Raw genomic sequence first — 22,145 nt, 5'->3', positions numbered from 1 at the left:
TCCAATACTAAATTGCTGATCCCTTGATGCCTCAGAACATGTCCTAGCAACCGATCCCTTCTTCTAGTCAATGTGTGCCAAAAAAATTTATCTTCTCCCTAGTTCTATTCAGTACCTCCTTATTAGTTATGTGATCTACCCATCTTATCTTCAGCATTCTTCTGTAGCATCACGTTCCGAAATCTTCTATTCTCTTCTTGTCCAAACTATTTATTGTCCACGTTTCACTTCCATACATGACCACACTCCATACAAATACTTTCAGAAACGACTTCCTCACACTTAAATCTATACTTGATGTTAACAAATTTCTCTTCTTCAGAAACGCTTTCCTTGCCATTGCCAGTCTACATTTTATATCCTCTCTACTTCGACCATCATCAATTGTTTTGCTCCCCAAATAGCAAAACTCATTTACTAGTTTAAGCGTCTCATTTTCTGATCTAATACCCTCAGCATTACCCGATTTAATTCGACTACATTCCATTAGCCTCGTTTTTGTCGATTATGTCCCATAAATGTTTGATGTTGGCCGATCTGTGTGGCCAAATCATCCGCTCGAATTGTATAGAATGTTCTTCAGCCTAAACGCGAGCAGTTGTGGCCTGGTGACATGACATCATTGCCATCCATAAAAATTCCATCGTTATTAGCGAAATGAACTCCATGAATGACTGCAAATGGTCTCCAAGCAGCCGAACATAAGCATTTCCCGTCAGTGATGGGTTCAGTTGGACCAGAGGATCCAGTCTACTCCATGTAAACACATCCAACACCATTATGGAGCCACTGCCAGCTTGCACAGAGCCTTGTTGGCAACTTGGTTCCATGGTTACGTGGAGCCTGCGCCAAACACGAACCCTAGCATTATCTCTTACCAACTGAAATCGGGACTCATTTGACCAGGCCACTGTTTTCCAGTCGTCTAGGGTCCAACCGATATGGTCACGAGACCAGGAAAAGCGCTGCAGGCGATGTCGTGCTGTTAGCAAAGGCACTCGGGCCGATCGCCTGCGCCATAGCCCATAAACGCCAGATTTCGCCGCACTAACGGATACATTCGTCGTAAGTCTCACATTGATTTCTGTTGTTTGTGTGTTAGCACTGACAACTCTACGCAGACGGCTCTGATCTCGGTCGTTAAAATGTTTGCGGGCTTTCAAAACAATATCAAATGATGAAATGGCGTGTGATGGTGGTGTGGCCCCCCAACTACGTACTCTCAGACTCAGAGTTGCAATATTAATAGTTTTGGCTGGCTTCTTTGATTAGGGGCTGGGATACGTAGTTGCCGCATTACAGGCCAAATACTGCTGAGTCTACAGTATACGATAAGAATACATACATGAATCGAATGGTCGAAGGTTTCTATCACTCGGCAATTGCGAATTATGAAAGTAAGATATAAATTTATAAATGAAAGTTTGCAATTAAATAAATTCTGCAGGTACTATCTAAACGACTTTAAATGATGAGTACGATAACACTGGTCAACACTCATTTTCTTGCCAAGGATATTTGAGTGGCTTTAGGATGGGTTAGTGGTGCTGAGGACGAATATAGCAACCATTTATGCAGTTTGGCTCTAGTTTTTGAGATAATGCATGATTTATTCAAAAAATTAGAAAAAATTGCTAATACTGAACTCGAGCGCTACAAACTACAATGAAAAAAGAAAATAATCTTTATAAATAGCTTCTATGAAAACCTGATAGGCATTTGTCCACGTATAAAACATAATTGAAAAGTTTCTCTATAAGTATATCATTTTCCGTCCATGACGAACCGCTTCCTGCACGCTTTCCTTTTATAGGTCTCTTCAGAACAGTCACGTTGCAGATTCCAGCAATAATCTGCCATCATATGCCTGTCCCATCTTCCTTTATATCTTTCCTCTATTCCTTTCATATCTTGATGGAACCGCTCTCCTTGTTCCTCACTGAAATCACCTAGATTACGAGGAAATCAATCCAAGTGGCTGTGAAGGAAGTGCAATTTTATGCTCATGTTAGCTCATAAGTTTTGAAAGTTAGTGAGCATGTTTTTGACCAGTTCCTCGTAATTGGGAGCTTTATGATTGCCCAAAAAACATTTTACAACAGCGACAAAACTGTTCCAGGCCGATGCTTCAGTAACAGTCATGACACTTGTAAAATTGGTATCGTTGATGAGCCTGCGAATTTGAGGACCATCAAATATTCCTGCCTTAAGTTTTTCACTACTGAGTCCAGGGAACGTATTGCAGATGTATGTGAAGCAATTACCATTTCTGTCCAAAGCTTTGGTGAATTGCTTCATTAGTCCTAACTTAATATGTAATGGTGGAAGAACAATCTTGTCCCTACTAACCAGAGGTTCATTAATGGTGTTTGATTCACCAACAGCCATATGTTCCCTTGGAGGCCATGTTTTCTGCTTCCAATGTTCGTGCTTTGCCCTACTATCCCACATGCAGATAAAACATGGGTGCTTTGTGTATCCACTTTGTTGTCCAAGCAAGAAGTTCACCATTTTCAAATCAACACAAATCAACCACTGGTGCTGCATATACTGAATTTTCTGCAGAACCATCTTGATGTTAGCATATCCTTCACAAAGTTTTGTTGAGTGGGCAATTGGAATAGATGCGTAACGATTGCCATTGTGTAGGAGAACACATTTTAAACTTCTAGTGGAACTGTCTATGAAGAGACGCCAGTCCTCTGGTCTATATTCCGGCAGCCCCAATTCAAGTAAAAGTCCAGGTATATTGTTGCAATACACTATAACCTCTTCTTGGTTGAAGTATGGAAGAAGGTTTTCTTCTCTCGTCCGGTAAGCTGTTATTTTAACACTTGGATGAAGACAGTTCTTTTCCTTAAGCCTGGATGCTAAGAGTTCTGATGCTTGCTTTGAAAGATTGAGTTCTCGTATCAAGTCATTGAGCTCCTTCTGGTCGAACTGCTGGGGTTGTGTCTCACGTCCTTCGTATTCCGAACCACTACTTGTACATTTCTCGCCGTGCACATCGTCATCTGATGATGTTAGCGTGGGTAATGTTGTGAAGGTTGGTACAGGAACATCGTTGCTGTGCACCACCGGTCTTCTTGCTGACTCCAAATCGGGATATTCCCACTTTCGTTTTTTGAACCTATTAAAACCTTTCACATTAACAATGCAAAAATAGCAATCATCTGTATGGTTCTTCTGCTCTCGCCATACCATAGGCACTCCGAAGTTTAAGCTTTTCCTTTTTCGTTTTGTCCACAGCTGTAAGCACTCCACACAGCATTTACAAACTTTATGGGGTGCCCACGCCTTGTCTTGATCTCCAAGTTTAATTCCGAAATATGCCAGATACGCTTCCTTCACAAAAGGAGTGATATTCTTCCTGTTCTTTTGAAGAACGTATTCACCACAAATGTAGCAGAACTCATCTGGATGGTTCACGCAAAGACGGCGTGAAGAACTCATGTTTTCCTAAAACAAAATTGCACAAATACTACATATTATGCAGAACTTTCTTGTATTTGCATGTCAATCACATCCAACAAACATCATTAATTGTTTTGTGTGAAATGAATACTCACCTCTTATTTGCTACGTCTCGATGAAAAGGTTCTATCTCCTTGAAGCTGCACTGCACATGTGTGTGACTTTCGACCATCGCCATTTTTCTTGTTTACACTGAACGCTACCTATCGGCTGTTGCGGGGATTACCTCGGACAACAAATGAATGTCGAATACCGCCGAATGCAAATCTGCACAACCCTCAATATCTTCAACACACGCACCGCACAACAGGACTGAACACATGCTGACAGTGTGATGTTTGCATGATGTAATCCTCATTCACACAGATGCACTCCCTGAGCACAATTGTTTAATAAAGATAGTACAATATCACTAATTAAAAAACAGGTAGCAAATACATTACACCATATATGGACCCTGCAGTCGATATTATCCACATGAAACTCTCATTTCCACAAATAACCTATATCTCAAAAACCAGAGCCAATTTGGAAAAAGTACAAATATACTCGGAATGAGTATCATAACGATATCCCATTTTCGTTCAAACTTCCCTGGCAACGAAAAAAAAATTTTATTTTGTAGAGCTGTGTAATAGACGTCCTTTTGAGAATATGGTATATTTCTGCAAAACACTTATTTGTGTCGATGGTCCAGCAGTTAAATAAAATATAAGTTGAATAATAGGAAAACAATAGATCCCAACTTCACGTAATTAGTTATGAACAACAACATAGCTCGCGAGAGATTCACTTCTGAGCGCATACTACGTCTTCACTATAGAAGCCACGGAAATCTAACAAGTGCACATGTCAGCACTACGAAATATTTCTATCTGCCACGACCACGCGCAAACCGCTCCACACTCTCCAAGTCCCTCTCCCGTGACTCCGCGTCCGTCACCATACTGTCCGTGTCCTGTGCGACATCCCTCGCGCCAGCCGAAGTGGCCGAGCGGTTCTAGGCGCTACAGTCTGGAACCGCGAGACCGCTACGGTCGCAGGTTCGAATCCTGCCTCGGGCATGGATGTGTGTGATGTCCTTAGGTTAGTTAGGTTTAAGTAGTTTTAAGTTGTAGGGGACTGATGACGTCAGAAGTTGAGTTCCATAGAGCTCAGAGCCATTTTTTATCCCTCGCGCCGCACTCTTCAGAACTACCTTCTATCCAGTCTCCCCATTCACGAGCGCTGTGACTGGCTAGAGCGCTCCCGCCATGTCGTCAAGCCAATGCACACTCACTAACATAAAACACTTTAGAAATACTGGATATACATTTAAATAACTTGGAATTAAGTAAATATTCCCACGGCTGGACCATAAACACACTCTAACACACATTATTAAATACATAAACAAAATAAATAAATATACATATATCAAAAGAATAGCAAGCAAAAGTAGGCCAGTAGGCTAATGTCTCTGTGCTTTCTAAAACACAGTAAATAATTGACTAATTTATTCATAAATAGCATATATCGGATATAAACAAACACATAGATGAATAAATATATTTATAAGCATGCTGCTACCGTTTTTTCGTGTAACTGTGGAGTACTTATGGCCTGATGCAATCGATAGTAATCGGCCGATTTGACCTCCAATAACTCATGTACTATTCAAGTTACATGCCTGTAATTTATACCAATTTGGGTTTGTACTAATAGCTTTCTAAAGACAAGTCGCTCGACGAAATCGGGTGAAGCGTTTAAATTTTGGAAATTCGTTGATGCCTGTTACTTGTATAATTTACCGTCAGATACAAAACTTTAAACTAATAAACTAATACACATGTTTCTTTTTGAAGTATATGATTCATCTGGCTACTATTAATTTCTAAACGAACTGTGAAATGTCTGCCATGATGGTTACACGAAGTCCCCCATCTTTGGCACTCTCGGCATACAAGTCTCTTTCATTGGCACAGCGTCACCATGTAATTCACAGTCACGTGGTCGGGCTGGATCCCTCTTGCTTCGGCCAACCTCTGGCACCACGTGGTTGCTACCAGGCCGCGGCTTTGACGAGCGTCCTGTGAGGCCGCCCCAATATAATATTTCCAGGGCGCCACAACTCGCCCGTTACCTCACATGTTTTGGAAACGAGACACTGACACGTCCATCTCCAGACAGTTGTTCACGTACACAAGGTGGTTAGAAGCAATCTGAAAAGCTTGTTAGGGCGTTACAGGCTAGGTTGTACTCGGTAATAGTTGTTAAGGAAATTCTATACGTTGCGACCGATTCCGAGGTAATTATCGTTAGAGTTAGCTGATCAGTCCGTAGCCCGCGCCGATTCACGTGGCTAGCCAGATACACTTTGTGTCAGTTGTTCTCATGCTGTAGAATCGGAGATGACAGCGCAAGAGACTCCTCCGCTTTTGCCTCGTGTTCGATCCTTACTACCGTCCAACTTTTGTATCTCTCTGTTGTTCGGTGCCTCGCGGAGTGGCCGTGCGGTTTGAGGCGCCATGTCACGGACTGCGAGGCCCCTCCTCCTCGGGCATGGGTGTGTGTCTTATTCTTAGCATAAGTTGGTTTAAGTAGTGTTGAAGTGAAGGGACCGATGACCTCAGCAGTTTGATCCCTTAGGATTTCACACATATTTGAACATTCTTGTTCGGTTTTAGGAAACCAAACGGAGAACACGTTTGGCGCCGGCCGTTTGAATTCAAGCACACGACGACCTATTAGCTAATTTCAATGCTAATTAACTCGGAAATGGTGCAACGTTTTGAATTTTTTTAATAATTATTTCGCAGCGAAACCTATCCTGCAACACCTTTACAAGTTTTTCGGGCTGTTTCTGACCACCCTGTACATTACACACGTTTGTTGTTTACATTATTTGTTGAACGAAACAGGCAAAAATTAATACAAACAGTAGCAAATATAATAAAAAAGGGAATCTGTCAAATCGAAAGAGGTAACTGCGCTATTTGTGAAAGCTAATAGCATCATCAGCAGTGGCCCGTTGGTGTTTTCTTCTCTGCAAGAATCAACTAGTAAAAACTTTTTTATTGCCACTTAGAAACACTTTCCTGGTATGGCACTTAGAACATCCGTTATAAATATTTATTTTTTAATTTGTCACATTTTTTGGGTGTGAGCAGTACAATTCTGTGGTAACACAATACCTTTTCAATTTTTTAAATGCAAATCAGTACCGTACAGTCAGAGTTATATTGTTTTCTTCTGCAGACAAATTTCAGGTTTGGCAGCCGGAATGTTTTTCATTTCCGCTCTTTAATTATTTTAAAGATCGTTGTGTATTGAAGTCCCAATTTCTAGGCTATTCTCAGACCACTTAATATTAAACATATAATCCACACAACATCAGTTAAATCTGTACAAAGATTGTTTTTTTTCCAAAGGTACCTGATATTGTACGACAATATACCCGTATGAGAAACAGAAGGACACTAAAATACACAAAGAAGCTATGACCACATAAACTCAATATTTACATTGTCAGGAAGATTATAAGATTAAGAATCTGAAGGCTAAAACAGTACACACTTGAGCAATGGCAGAGTCTACTACGTTATATTGACAAAATAACTAGTGAATGTGATGAACACACAAAAAATGTGGCCAGAGGGAAGGAAGGAGTCAATGGAATGTGGTTGGCAAACAGTTGTACAATTTACAGCAATCAGTTGCGTTGTAGTGAGAAAAATATTAACTGGCTGCTGCTACATTAGCAAAGGAGAGTAATGTAACTGTCCGAGGGCGTGTTGAAAAGTATTGCCACCGAATGTTTTATGTGAATTCTCTTAAAACATTTTAAACGAAACAAACGTTTTTAACATTTTACATCTTTGTTCTTCATGCTTACATATTTATTTCTCAACATAATCGTCCTGGCAACGAACATACACTACTGGCCATTAAAATTCCCACACCACGAAGATGACGTGCAACAGACGCGAAATTTAACCTACAGGAAGAAGATACTGAGATATGCAAATGATTAGCTTTTCAGAGCATTCACACAAGGTTTGCGCCGGTGGCGACACCTAAAACGTGCTGACATGAGGAAAGTTTCCAACCAATTTCTCATCCATAAACAGCAGTTGACCGGCGTTGCCTGGTGAGACGTTCTTGTGATGCCTCGTGTAAGGAGGAGAAATGCGTACCATCACGTTTCCGACTTTGATAAAGGTCGGATTGTAGCCTATCGCGATTGCGGTTTATCGTATCGCGACATTGCTGCTCACGTTGGTCGAGATCCAATGACTGTTAGCAGAATATGGAATCGGTGGGTTCAGGAGGGTAATACGGAACGCCGTGCTGGATCCCTACGGCCTCGTAGCAGTCGAGATGACAGGCATCTTATTCGCATGGCTGTAACGGATCGTGCAGCCACGTCTCGACCCCTGAGTCAACAGATGGGGACGTTTACAAGACAACAACCATCTGCACGAACAGTTCGACGACGTTTGCAGCAGCATGGACCATCAGCTCGGAGACCTTGGCTGCGGTTACCCTTGACGCTGCATCACAGACAGGAGCGCCTGCGATGATGTACTCAACGACGAATGGCGAAACGTCATTTTTTCGGATGAATCCAGGTTCTGTTTACGACATCATGATGGTGGCATCCGTGTTTGGCGACATCGCGGTGAACGTACATTGGAAGTGTGTATTCGTCTGCGCCATACTGATGTATCACCCGGCGTGATGGTATGGGGTGCCATTGGTTACACGTCTCGGTTACCTCTTGTTCGCATTGGTGGCACTTTGAACAGTGGACGTTACATTTCAGATGTGTTACGACCCGTGGCTCTACCCTTCATTCGTTCCCTGCGAAACCCTACATTTCAGCAGGATAATGCGCGACCGCGTGTTGCAGGTACTGTACGGGCCTTTCTGGATAGAGAAAATGTTCGACTGCTGCCCTGGCCAGCACATTCTCGAGATCTCTCACCAGTTGAAAACGTCTGGTCAATGATGACCGAGCAACTGGCTCGTCACAACACGCCAGTCGACTACTCTTGATGAACTGTGGTATCGTGTTGAAGCTGCATGGGCAGCTGTACCTGTACACGCCATCCAAGGTCTGTTTGACTCAATGCCAAGGCCTATCAACGCTGTTATTACGGCATGAGGTGGTTGTTCTGGGTACTGATTTCTTAGGTTCTATGCACCCAAATTGCGTGAAAATGTAATCACCTGTCAGTTCTAGTATAATATAGTTGTCCAATGAATACCCGTTTATCACCTGCATTTCTTATTGGTGTAGCAATTTTAATGGCCAGTAGTGAATTCGTCCCAACGAGAGACCAGTTTGTTGATACCGTCACTGTAGAGTGTTTGACCCTGTCAATGGAGCCACGACCTCACCTCTACTGGCACCGCTCATAGCTATAAAAGTGAAATCCTCGGATATGTTTTGTTAGTTTTGGATCGGCTAAGTAGGGACTGTAGGGAGGATGATGGATGTCAGTGAACCCAAGACGTCGAAATGTTGCAGATGTCGTTTCGATCGTGTGTGGTTCGCCTAAATGTATTAATTTTTATGGCATCTATCGTAAAGGGAGAAAAATCATACCGAAAAGTAATATAGTGAAATGTGTACTACAGAAAAGGACAGAATTCCGCTACAAACGAGGACAATATACTGAAATCCGGTCTTATTCTTTAATTACAATATATTTTGTTTTAAATAACGGTCCAAAGCCTTGCTACGGATGCGTGGCTGAGGTGCCTTAAAATGTTACACGTAAAATGGTGACCTGTTGAGCTAAACATCTGAGGGTATCTTTGATAACTTAAGCATGATAAAATGTTATTATACGTGGGTGTCGCATGGCGAAATATTGTTGTCTCTTCGTAAGGAAACGTAAATTATGTATTATTTTTACATCAAAATATAGTCTTTGAAATGATAGTCGATCGCCGTGAAGCAGCCTATTTGAATCACTAAACTGATAGTCCACAAATTACGATAAATACTGTAAGTGACAGAAAGATACTAATATATTCGTACAAGGCATGTCAAAGAGAAATTATATACACACACTCAGGCGTTTACGCCTGAGAGAAACTGTGAAAATATTAAAAGAAATGTTACGGTCAGTAATGGCGGCCAACAATACTTTTTATTGTCGCTATCTTTCCGCGTCGATGCAATCACTGAAAATTAGGAAAGTTACTACTTCCTACATGAGAAATGGATGTCTACTTATATGAACCAATCATAACTCTTTCTAAAAAATATTTTAACAGTTATTAAACTATTACAGGCCTGCAATGTTAAATGGCCGACCGTTGCATGCATTGCACAATAAGAGAAAGCTATCAGAGAATTCTTTTTCCCCTGGTACAATGATTGACAAATTAAATCTTTTCATTATAATTACACAGCAAAAGCGTTTCTTTACTATTATGCAATTTCAATCTCGAACTTATCGACATTATTCTTAACTTAATTTTGGTTCATTTTTTCTTTACATACACTCTATCAAAGACTTTGTTTACGTTGTTGAACATCACCACTAGGTAGCGATACACAGTGCGCTTTGTCTTCCTAAGGGAGAACGTGTTTCATGTGTGGACGAACTCTTCGAATTGAAAACCCGATTGCAGGCCGCTGTTTCTCACGCACCGGCATAGTTACGTTACACAGCGCCATGTTACACGCTACAATTCGGAGCCCTCAATTGGCAGAGGGCTGCAAACACGTAGACACGAAGAATGAAAATGTAGAATGTTAATAACGTCTATTTATTCAAAAACCTTTAACACTTTTCACATAAAGACTCGGAGGCTTTACTTTTTAGGGCACCCTTGTATTTAATCATTAACGATTAAGTCTGTCTTATGTGATGGATATTTAATTACAGCCAGAATTTCGAGGAACACTAGTTTTCTGCATTAATTTACTCTATAGATAACATCAAAATTAATAGTTATGAAAATGATATTCATTCATTCAGAGCATGTTCAGCAAAGGATTTAATCTTTCCTTTCTATTTTCCAACTCCTTTCATGTTCAGTTTAGCAAAAAAGCACGTAGTTTTTTTTGTACCAGTTGCTGAAACTGATTAGGTCCGCTTATAACACAGGGAGATACGAACTAACTTCCAGAAATAGATCATGGTTCACGTACCAAAGAAGGTCGCAGCTACAAAGTGTTAACAGTACCGAACCTTAAGCTTAATATCATCCTCACTCCTCAGTAATTCGGAGGAGAGTTGAAAAGAAGGTGCAGGATATGCTGATTGAGGGTCAGTTTCGCTCCAGCACGGAAATAGGAACAAGAAAGTCGATTATGGCACTGAGACTTCTTATCAAAAAGAAATTACAAAAAAATAAATCAAGTTATGTTATTGTAGACCTGGAAAATCATTTCGTAATGTTATCTGGCAAGAGGTATTCGGAGTGCTATAGAAATCAAATTCTGTAGGGTGATTCTGTGACGATGTTACAAACTTTGAGGTGTTATGGAGAGGGGTAATGAATCAATTTAAAGTAAGGGAGACTGGTCCGACATGAGTCGAAAGTTTTAGCAAAAATTGTTCTGATACCACTGACAGTGGAACATGGGTAGGGTTGGCAATTCAGACGAGCGCCTAAAGCGTAGATACTGGGTAACTCAAGCAATCCAGTGCATATGGCAAACTTTGTACTGATATGTGCAAACCTGATGTACAGTGTCTGTATTGTAGTAGACTGCAGTCTCTGTTTACAAGTTGATGTACTAATGCCGATCAGCACTAACCAAGTGCACTTGTACCCGGAGATGGAACTTGCAGACATGGTATTCCTGTATGAGCAAGCAAATGGAAGCAGCAGAGAAGCGGAAAGGTTGTACACGACCAAATATCGCGTAGAAGACATCCGGCTCTCAGTATTTTCCCAAGACTCTTTCAGCGAGTTAGTGAAGCGGGGCAGTTGGTACCGCAGTACACCGATCGAGCAGCACGACGAACTACACGGGGTCCCGACTTAGAAGATGCAGTGCTTACTCGATTGGATGAGTGTCTGCAATCAACACTCTATCGGTTGCACGTGAAATGAATAGGTCGCAGAGTCCTATGTGGCGAGTATTCTGGAAAATGCAGCTACACCCCTACCACCCACAGGAACTACCTGCTGCTCTTGCTGACTTCGGACCTCGTGTCGTGTTCAGCCAGTAGTTCTTGCAACGCCTTACAGTCGATGCTCACTTTCCTGCATATTTACTTTCTACGTTCAAAGGCCGTTTCACCAGAGACGTAATGCTAATAGTGCCAACGGTCATAGTTTGGACCGATGGGAAACTGTACGCTACAGTTCTGAATAGCCATCAACACATTATCAGTAAACGAGCGGGCAGGTATACTCAGTAGTTACGTACAAGGTCCGTTTCTTTTTCCTACCCGCTGAAATGCACCAGCGTACACAGAATGGTTATTCTGACAAGGAGATAGACAGAGCACTTCGCTCTAGGGAGAAAATCAGGACCGATGAGGAAAGACGGCGGCCCAAACGGAAAGTTCTCCTTCCATTCATCAGTATGATTACAGATCACATTGGGACAGTATTGAGCCAGTACGGTGTGTAAACTACTTTCTCACCCTTCAGGTGGTTAAAAAAATGTTTAAGATTGACAAAAGATATACAGGGTGATAATAATTAAACTTTCAAACCGCTGTAGAAATAACACCATTGGTCAGAATGACGTCAAATTGCAAAGAAATATTGTCGGAGAAGAGGGAAAAATTATGACTGAATAAAAATAAATAGTTGCAAAATGTAGCAATAGATCCATACCTACATCTACATCCATACTCCGCAAGCCACCAGACGGTGTGTGGCGGAGGATACCCTGAGTCCCTCTATCGGTTCTCCCTTCTATTCCAGTCTCGTATTGTTCGTGGAAAGAAGGATTGTCGGTATGTTTCCGTGTGGGCTCTAAACTCTCTAATTTTATCCTCATGGTCTCTTCGCGAGATATACGTAGGAGGGAGCAATATACTGCTTGACTCTTCGGTGAAGGTATGGTTCAAATGGCTCTGAGCACTATGGGACTCAACTGCTGAGGTCATTAGTCCCCTAGAACTTAGAACTAGTTAAACCTAACTAACCTAAGGACATCACAAACATCCATGCCCGAGGCAGGATTCGAACCTGCGACCGTAGCGGTCTTGCGGTTCCAGACTGCAGCGCCTTTAACCGCACGGCCACTTCGGCCGGCGTGAAGGTATGTTCTCGAAACTTTAACAAAAGCCCGTACCGAGCTACTGAGCGTCTCTCCTGCAGAGTCTTCCACTGGAGTTTATCTATCATCTCCGTAACGCTTTCGCGATTACTGAATGATCCTGTAACGAAGCGCACTGCTCTCCGTTGGATCTTCTCTATCTCTTCTATCAACCCGATCTGGTACGGATCCCACACTGCTGAGCAGTATTCAAGCAGTGGGCGAACATGCGTACTGTAACCTACTTCCTTCGTTTTCGGATTACACTTCCTTAGGATTCTTCCAATGAATCTCAGTCTGGCATCTGCCTTACCGACGATCAACTTTATATGATCATTCCATTTTAAATCACTTCTAATGCATACTCCCAGATAATTTATGGAATTAACTGCTTCCAGTTGCTGACCTGCTATTTTGTAGCTAAATGATAAGGGATCTATCTTTCTATGTATTCGCAGCACATTACACTTGTCTACATTGAGATTCAGTTGCCATTCCCTGCACCATGCGTCAATTCGCTGCAGATCCTCCTGCATTTCAGTACAATTTTCCATTGGCGGTGTAAGCATCATAATTTAATAGTGGTCGACTACAAATGACAAATGAATCATACAACAATGCCTTGGAAGAACGTTTGTCGTTAAACTGTACAACTCAGTGCACATGAGTGTACAGGTGCGATACTTTGTTACGTAATCCCATCCACCACGGCAGGGTCACATCACATCGGATGGGAAAAATCGGTTTTTAATTGTCCTGAGACCAAAAACCGCACAAAAAGCATCACTCACATAGGTTTTTAATATCCCTTTGGCATAAAAACTGCATAACAAGCATCAACCAAAATCGAATCGGATTATAAGTTTCCGTGTGACTGGCGCAAAAAATGTTCAATATGCTGTCCACCGTTTTCTGCAATAAGCTGAAATCGAGAAACAGCATGCTCCACAACTAACAGAAGTGTTTCCGCGGTCACTTTCAGAATGTGTTGCGCAGTGCATTGCTTCAATGCAACAAAGTTTGAAATGGGAACACTGAACACAGCATCTTTCAGGTAGTCCAACAGCCATAAGTCACATGGGTTAAGATCAGGTGATCGGGTCGGCCAGGCTGTAGGGAAATGGCGGCTGATAATTCTAGCATTTTCGAAATGGCGCTTCAGCAGCTGCTTAACTGGATCTGCAATGAGCTAAGGTGCGACAACTTGCATAAAAATGATCCTATCCAAAGATCCGCGCTGTTGGAGAGCTGGAATGGCGTGGTTGCGCGAAAGACACTCATAGCGCTTACGAGGTAACAGGACCTGAAACACCTGTCTCTTCGAAAAAATACGACCCTAGATAAATGAGGCCGTAAACCCGCACCACACAATGAGCTTTTCAAGGATGAAGTGGTACTGATTGATTTGCGTGTGGGTTTTCCGTTGCCCATATTCGACAATTATGTGTATTGACATACCCTGCCAGATGGAAGTGGGCTTTGTCTATCCACGAAATCTTCCACGGCCAACCATTGTCCACTTCCATGCGAGCATGAAATTCTAAAGCAAAGGTCTCTCTTGCTGGCAGGTCAACAGGAAGCAACTCTTTCACATGGGTAATTTTGAATGGATAGCAAAGAACGATGTTTCGAAGGATTTTACGCAGCCAGCCGGTGAGGCCGAGTGGTTCTGGGCGCTTCAGTCTGGAACCGCGCGGTCGCTACGGTCGCAGGTTCGAATCCTGCATCGGACATGGATGTGTGTGATGTCCTTAGGTTAGTTAGGCTTAGTAGTTCTAAGTTCTAGGGGACTGATGACCTCAGAAGTTAAGTCCCATAGTGCTCAGAGCCATTTGATATTTTACGCACCGTGTTCACAGGTATGTGCAATGTTCGGATAGTTCTCCGTGCACTACACGTTTGCACACCACCACTCGTCTCCTCCTGCATTGTTGTGGCCACTGATTCCACTGACGTCGAATCGATTCATTTCTCCCTCTACCAGGTTGCACTCCAAAAGAACCCGTCTTTTCGAATTTCCGAATCATTTTCTCCCGACCCGCAGCAGTCATCGGACCAACGCCTTTTTTCAAACCCTTTAGTGTCCGGAATTTCTGCAGAGCTACGTGTACACAGTCATCATTCTTGCAGTACAGCTTTACAAGCAGAGCACTTTCGTGCATCGAGACTGTCATGGCGAACGTCGCAGACGCGAAAGGAGGAAAAGCCGTGTACCCGGCGTGTTTATACCAACTTCAATGCGTCGTGCGCATGACAGGTGTTTTCATTTACTTATTCTGACACATACAGCACCATCTGTTGACCAATTTTCACAATATTTTTTTTTTCTTCTGCCATACTTTTTCCCCATTCTCCAACAATATTCCGTTGCAATTTGACGCCATTCTGACCAGTGGTGTTTTTTCTACGGCGTTTTGAAAGTTTAACTTCAATTACAATCACCCTCTACGATCTTTGGCTACATTGAGTGTATACAAAATTTCTTGTAATTGTGGACTGGTTTCTATTGGTGCCACAAAAAGGCCGGCCGGTGTGGCCGAGTGGTTCTAGGCGCTTCAGTAGTTCTAAGTTCGAGGGGACTGATGACCTCAGTTGTTAAGTCCCATATTGCTCAGAGCCATTTGAATTTGAACCACAAAAAAAAGTGTTAATATTCGTCTCGTTGAACAGAAGAGGAATTGCCGCGTAGAACACAGGAAAAATCGTCCGCAGCGGAACATCTTTACCAAGAAGGTCATCAAGAAATAAAATTCACTAAGACGAGTGTCATATCGAAAACATCGTATTATCATGCGCGTATATATATAGAGAGGCTATTGAGATCTTTAAACACCATAATATTTTTAACAGAAAAGAGGAAGGTGTTAAACTGAACAAAATTTTGATGTCAACATTGCAACGTATGAATGACGCGCGATCACTTTCAATCGAGAATGTTGGAAATACCAGCGATAATCGCGCAACCGACGTCGGGTGACAGACTGAGGTGCCTTCTGCACTGCCCATATAAACGGTGCTCCCTCGAGTTGTGGTCGCAGTTAGCCATTTTACCTCTGCAGATGGCTCCCGCTGTCGGAGAGGAAACTTTGGAAGAAAGTTTTATACATCGACCACTGCCTAATAGCCGGAAGTTTTAAGCGATGGGGCCGGCCGCGGTGGCCGTGCGGTTCTAGGCGCTCCAGTCCGGAGCCGCGCTGCTGCTACGGTCGTAGGTTCGAATCCTGCCTCGGGCATGGGTGTGTGTGTTGTCCTTAGGTTAGTTAGGTTTAAGTAGTTCCAAGTTCTAGGGGACTGATGACCACAGCAGTTGAGTCCCATAGTGCTCAGAGCCACTTGAACCATTTTTTAAGCGATGGGTGTATACAGAGTCTATTCCAACATGATGGAGCCCCACCCCTTTTTGGACTGAGAGTTTGCGAACACCTGCATCAGGCAATCCATGAAAAGTTGATAGCCAGAGGGCGTCCTGTTTCGTGACCAGCACGTTCACCTTATTACACAACATTTGATTTCTTCTGGTGGGGCCACGTGAAAGTTACTGTGCACGAGACACTTGTCGAGTACAAAGAGGATCTCCTAGGAAAAGCTCTCGCTACCTGCGACACTATTCAGACCGAGTGAGGTGGCGCAGTGGTTAGCACACTGGACTCTCATTCGGAAGGACGACGGTTCAAACACTCGTCCGGCCAACCCGTTCAGGTTTTCCATGGAGTACTGGACCGTACTCTTAGGATTTTCGGTCCCTTTGACATCAAGTTACATGCGCCGTTACTAGTCCGTCAGCAGAGAAAATTATGTGTTGGTTTTTGGGAGTATTCACCGGGAAATATGTACGTCATCATCCGGGCTCTGAAGCTGGGGCATTTAGGTTAAGAGCTGCGCAAGGCTAATCTTTCAACTCGGTAGTTTCCGCACTACAGTCCCTTGGCTCAAGATGATACATTTACCCTTCTCCATCATCCCTGAAAGTTTGCAGCATCGTCATGGAATCACCATGTATAATAGCGAAGTGTCTGTGATTAAGAATTTCCATAAAGAACAAGAAGCAAAGAACACAAAAGGGCGTGAAACAAAACTGTGCTCTCTTTCCTATCATATTCAATGCTTACGTCCAGCGAGTTAAAATAATATTGCAATCGAAATCAAAGAAAAGGAAATAAGTTGAAATACGAGAAATACAAGTAGGAGTGGTCGTTTACAAAGAAGTAGGACGTATTCATTTGCAGTATCTGTGGTTACAATAAAATCTTTAGTTAAGTTGAAAGTTAAGCTACTTTTCATTGCAATTTCATGTGTTCTGCTGATTTCCTAGTTCATAAAGAAGTCGCATTGTGACAAAACTGTATGTGGCTCAACGAAACTTGTCAGATACGGATCCAGCGCCCAAGTACCTTGAAGTTGAGGTGTTACCTAATAAAAAAAAGTGACTAGATGTGAGTACAAACTATATATAGACATTTTATCCATTCGGGGAATCGAGAATTTCGAAGATTTTTGTCTGTTATCGATCTTCATGTTGGTAAGATATCGATCCCAGGGAATGCAAGACTTTCGAGAATGTTTTAACTTCTAGTTTGAAGTCGGACAGCAAACAATAAAAATATTATAATTACAAATAAACAGTTTAGGATTTTATCCTTTACTTGTAGCGTGAGACCTTACTTTTTGCCAAAATTTCATGATTCTAGGTCAACGGGAAGCACACTATAGGTGATGATGAGTGAGTTTTCGAGTACCAAAATACACTCCTGGAAATGGAAAAAAGAACACATTGACACCGGTGTGTCAGACCCATCATACTTGCTCCGGACACTGCGAGAGGTCTGTACAAGCAATGATCACACACACGGCACAGCGGACACACCAGGAACCGCGGTGTTGGCCGTCGAATGGCGCTAGCTGCGCAGCATTTGTGCACCGCCGCCGTCAGTGTCAGCCAGTTTGCCGTGGCATACGGAGCTCCATCGCAGTCTTTAACACTGGTAGCATGCCGCGACAGCGTGGACGTGAACCGTATGTGCAGTTGACGGACTTTGAGCGAGGGCGTATAGTGGGCATGCGGGAGGCCGGGTGGACGTACCGCCGAATTGCTCAACACGTGGGGCGTGAGGTCTCCACAGTACATCGATGTTGTCGCCAGTGGTCGGCGGAAGGTGCACGTGCCCGTCGACCTGGGACCGGACCGCAACGACGCACGGATGCACGCCAAGACCGTAGGATCCTACGCAGTGCCGTAGGGGACCGCACCGCCACTTCCCAGCAAATTAGGGACACTGTTGCTCCTGGGGTATCGGCGAGGACCATTCGCAACCGTCTCCATGAAGCTGGGCTACGGTCCCGCACACCGTTAGGCCGTCTTCCGCTCACGCCCCAACATCGTGCAGCCCGCCTCCAGTGGTGTCGCGACAGGCGTGAATGGAGGGACGAATGGAGACGTGTCGTCTTCAGCGATGAGAGTCGCTTCTGCCTTGGTGCCAATGATGGTCGTATGCGTGTTTGGCGCCGTGCAGGTGAGCGCCACAATCAGGACTGCATACGACCGAGGCACACAGGGCCAACACCCGGCATCATGGTGTGGGGAGCGATCTCCTACACTGGCCGTACACCACTGGTGATTCTCGAGGGGACACTGAATAGTGCACGGTACATCCAAACCGTCATCGAACCCATCGTTCTACCATTCCTAGACCGGCAAGGGAACTTGCTGTTCCAACAGGACAACGCACGTCCGCATGTATCCCGTGCCACCCAACGTGCTCTAGAAGGTGTAAGTCAACTACCCTGGCCAGCAAGATCTCCGGATCTGTCCCCCATTGAGCATGTTTGGGACTGGATGAAGCGTCGTCTCACGCGGTCTGCACGTCCAGCACGAACGCTGGTCCAACTGAGGCGCCAGGTGGAAATGGCATGGCAAGCCGTTCCACAGGACTACATCCAGCATCTCAACGATCGTCTCCATGGGAGAATAGCAGCCTACATTGCTGCGAAAGGTGGATATACACTGTACTAGTGCCGACATTGTGCATGCTCTGTTGCCTGTGTCTATGTGCCTGTGGTTCTGTCAGTGTGATCATGTGATGTATCTGACCCCGGGAATGTGTCAATAAAGTTTCCCCTTCCTGGGACAATGAATTCACGGTGTTCTTATTTCAATTTCCAGGAGTGTATATTACATAAATGGTCCTATCTTTTCATTGTACTGACTCAGAAGCTTAAAATTTTTACACTGTCAAGGGATGATACACCTCAATATGTGATATAAATTTGAACCTGATACGCCAAACCCAGAGAAAAAAGGGGCTTAACAGACGGACAAACAAACAGGCAGAGCGATAAAAATTACGATAAAGTATTTTTTCATGTTATATAATTACAAATAAAGAAATTTCGGATTTTTCCCTTTACTTCTCTTGTGAAACCTTACTTCTTTCTAAGTTTCCTGATTCGAGGTTAACGGGAAGTACCTTATAGGTTTTAATGAGTGAGTTCTTGTGTATCAAAATACATGTACATAAACACTCCGCCGTTCGCCGTGTTCGAGGGTTCCGCGTACCACTCAGTACTAGTCATTTCGCTTCCTGTTCCACTTGCAAACAGAGCGAGGGAAAAGTGACTGTCCGTATGCCACTGTATGAGACCTAATTTCTCGCACCTGATGGTGCTTACGCGCAGTGTGTGTTGGAGGCAGTAGAATGGTCCTTCAATCAGCTTCAGATGCCGGTTCTCTAAATTTTCTCAGTAGTGCTCCTCAAAAATGACGTCGCCTTCCCTCCAGAGGCTCCATTTCAGTTCCTGAAGCATGACCGTATCACCTGCGTGTTGTTCGAACATACCAGTAACAAATCTAGCAACCCAGCTGTGAACTGTATCGATGTCTTCATTTAATCCGACCTGGTACGGATACCAAACACTCGAGCAGTACTTTAGAATAGGTCACAGTAGCGTCCTGTATGCGGTCTCCTTTACAGATGAACCACAGTTTCCCAAAATTCTCCTAATAAACCGAAGTCGACCATTCGTCTTTCCAATTGTAAGCCTCAGATTCTCGTTGCATTTTGCATCGCTTTGCAACGTTACGCCCAGATACTTAAGAGGCACTATTGTGTCAAACAGGACGCCACTAATACTATAATACGAACATTACGAGTTTATTTTTCCTGCTCACTCGCAATAACTTATATTTTTCTACATTGTGTCATTCATCACACTAACTAGAAATTTGTTCTAAGTCGTATCCTCCTACAGTCACTCAACTACGACAACTTACCGTGCACCACAGCATCATCAGCAAACAACTGCAGATTGCTACTCACCCTGTCCTCCAAATCATTTAAGTATATTGAGAACAACAGCGGTCCTGTCAAACTTCCCTGCGGCACTCCTGATGATACCCTTGTTTCTGATGAACACTCGCCGTCGAGAACAACACCCTGGATTCTATTACTTAAGCAAAATATGTGACATATATGACCTTATCTTTACGTAAATCGCTTCGGGAAAATGTCGGGATGGTTCCTTTGACAGGGCACAGCCGACTTCCTTCCCCAACCTTCCCCAATCCGACGGGACCGCCGGCCCCTGTGGCCGAGCGGTTCAAGGCGCTACAGTCTGGAGCCGCGCGACCGCTACGGTCGCAGGTTCGAATCCTACCTCGGGCATGGATGTGTGCGATGTCCTTAGGTTAATTAGGTTTATGTGGCTCTAAGTTCTAGGGGACTGATGACCTTAGATGTTAAGTCCCATAGTGCACACAGCCGATGGGACAGATGGCCTCGCTGTTTGGTCCCTTCCCCCAAATTGACCAATTATGACCGTATCATTTGATTGGACTAATTTAAAATTTTTATAGCGCCAAGGGACCAGAGACCTTAATACGTGACATAAATTTGAATTTGTTAGGTCTACTCGTCCCTGAGGAAAACAGTTCGTAATACACGGACAGATAGAGACAGACGGATAACAAAACTATCCTATAAGCGTACCGTTTTTACAGACTGGGGTACCGAACCAAAAAATAAAATAAAAACATGTTTTTTTGTTTTCCTCCGTTAGTAGTTTATTTTACGTTGTGAACTTGCATATCCTGGGCAACAATGCTTACCAGACAGTCACACCTTGTGCTAGGTAAAAATGCTCCACTTAGTGACGGCAGATAAACTCACATACCCGTTGTGTGGTGGCTTTGTGTGCAGCTGAAGCAGAGCACTGCGACTCACGTGACGCTGATCAACGCTGACGATTCTCTGACCGGCCAGTACATCTGCGAGGTTTCGGCAGATGCGCCCTCCTTCAACACATTCGTCGTCACCGACAGTATGGACGTAGTGGGTGAGTACCGCTGAGCAGTATGCACTACCTGTTAGAGCTTGAAATCTCTAGAGTGCTCAAAGTGCATCTGTTCTTCGTCCGATATATTAAATTGGATATGACGAAGACGAATTTGTCAGAGTACGACAATTACAAAATTCCTCCTATCCGGACCATTACCATATAGGCGTTGAGGTCGGGAGCGGACGACTTCTACAATGAGTAGTGGAGCCGTGCTTGTAGTGCACAGGATGGCGTTCAGCTCTCCACAATAGGAGTGGTGGTGGGTAGGAAGCAAGTCAAGAGCGTAAGTCTGGCAGAAGTTTATTCCCATATTTAGAACAGCAATGACCTCGCGGCCCGTAGCCAGAGTCCAGTGCTTCTCTCAGGGAGCAGCCTCGCAGGCACGAATGGCCCGTGGCACAAGGAATTAGTACATCGCCAGTTGGTATTTTTTGTGATCTCTCCAAAGCGTTTGATTGCTTAGAACATGTTACCCTCTTAGATAAACAGTATTTGGAACTGATGGCTTTATGCACAACTAATCTGAATCAAACTTAACAAATTAAATGCTAAAGATGCAGTGTCGGAAGGCTAGGAAATTTTTGTCACTGGGGTGAAATCATAGATGGAGTCCCACAGGGTTCAATTTTGTTTCCACTCCTATTCCATACGTACATGAAAGACCTACTGTTTAACACTCAGCAAGCAGAATTGATACTTTTTTTTTGCAAACGTTAGTAGCGTTATAATAAATCTCATTGGAAAGAAATTAAGAGAGGAGATGGTAAATGATATTTTCCAAAGAATTATAAAGGAGTAGAATGTTCCAAATTTATGGGTCTACATAATGATGTAAACTGAAATTGGCACAAGCATATTACTGAGCATCTCAAACAATTAAGTTCAGCTACTTTCCCTGTTCGTATAGTTGCTACTCTTGGATACAAACGAGCCAACGTCCTGGTATATTTTGCATTGTTGTTGTTGTTGTTGTGGTCTTCAGTCCTGAGACTGGTTTGATGCAGCTCTCCATGCTACTCTATCCAGTACCTACTGCAACCTACATCCTTCTGAATCTGCTTAGTGTATTCATCTCTTGGTCTCCCTCTACGATTTTTACCCTCCACGCTGCCCTCCA

At 43.5% G+C, this 22,145-nt stretch overlaps 1 protein-coding gene across 2 annotated transcripts in view; it reads left to right on the top strand.

The window, feature by feature from the left end:
* The window catches only part of LOC124802826, a 361,534-nt gene that overhangs the window by 274,944 nt on the left and 64,445 nt on the right, over positions 1–22,145 (top strand). For both annotated transcript variants that reach the window (XM_047263832.1, XM_047263831.1), the window contains exon 3: positions 20,890–21,025. In XM_047263832.1, the coding sequence (XP_047119788.1) occupies positions 20,890–21,025 (136 nt within the window). The remainder of the gene's footprint in view (positions 1–20,889; positions 21,026–22,145) is intronic.

The sequence above is a fragment of the Schistocerca piceifrons genome, chromosome 6 (assembly GCF_021461385.2).
Source record: "Schistocerca piceifrons isolate TAMUIC-IGC-003096 chromosome 6, iqSchPice1.1, whole genome shotgun sequence".
Lineage (NCBI taxonomy): Eukaryota > Metazoa > Arthropoda > Insecta > Orthoptera > Acrididae > Schistocerca > Schistocerca piceifrons.
Note: the sequence above shows the minus strand (reverse complement) of the source record. Positions and strands in the feature narration are given on the sequence as shown.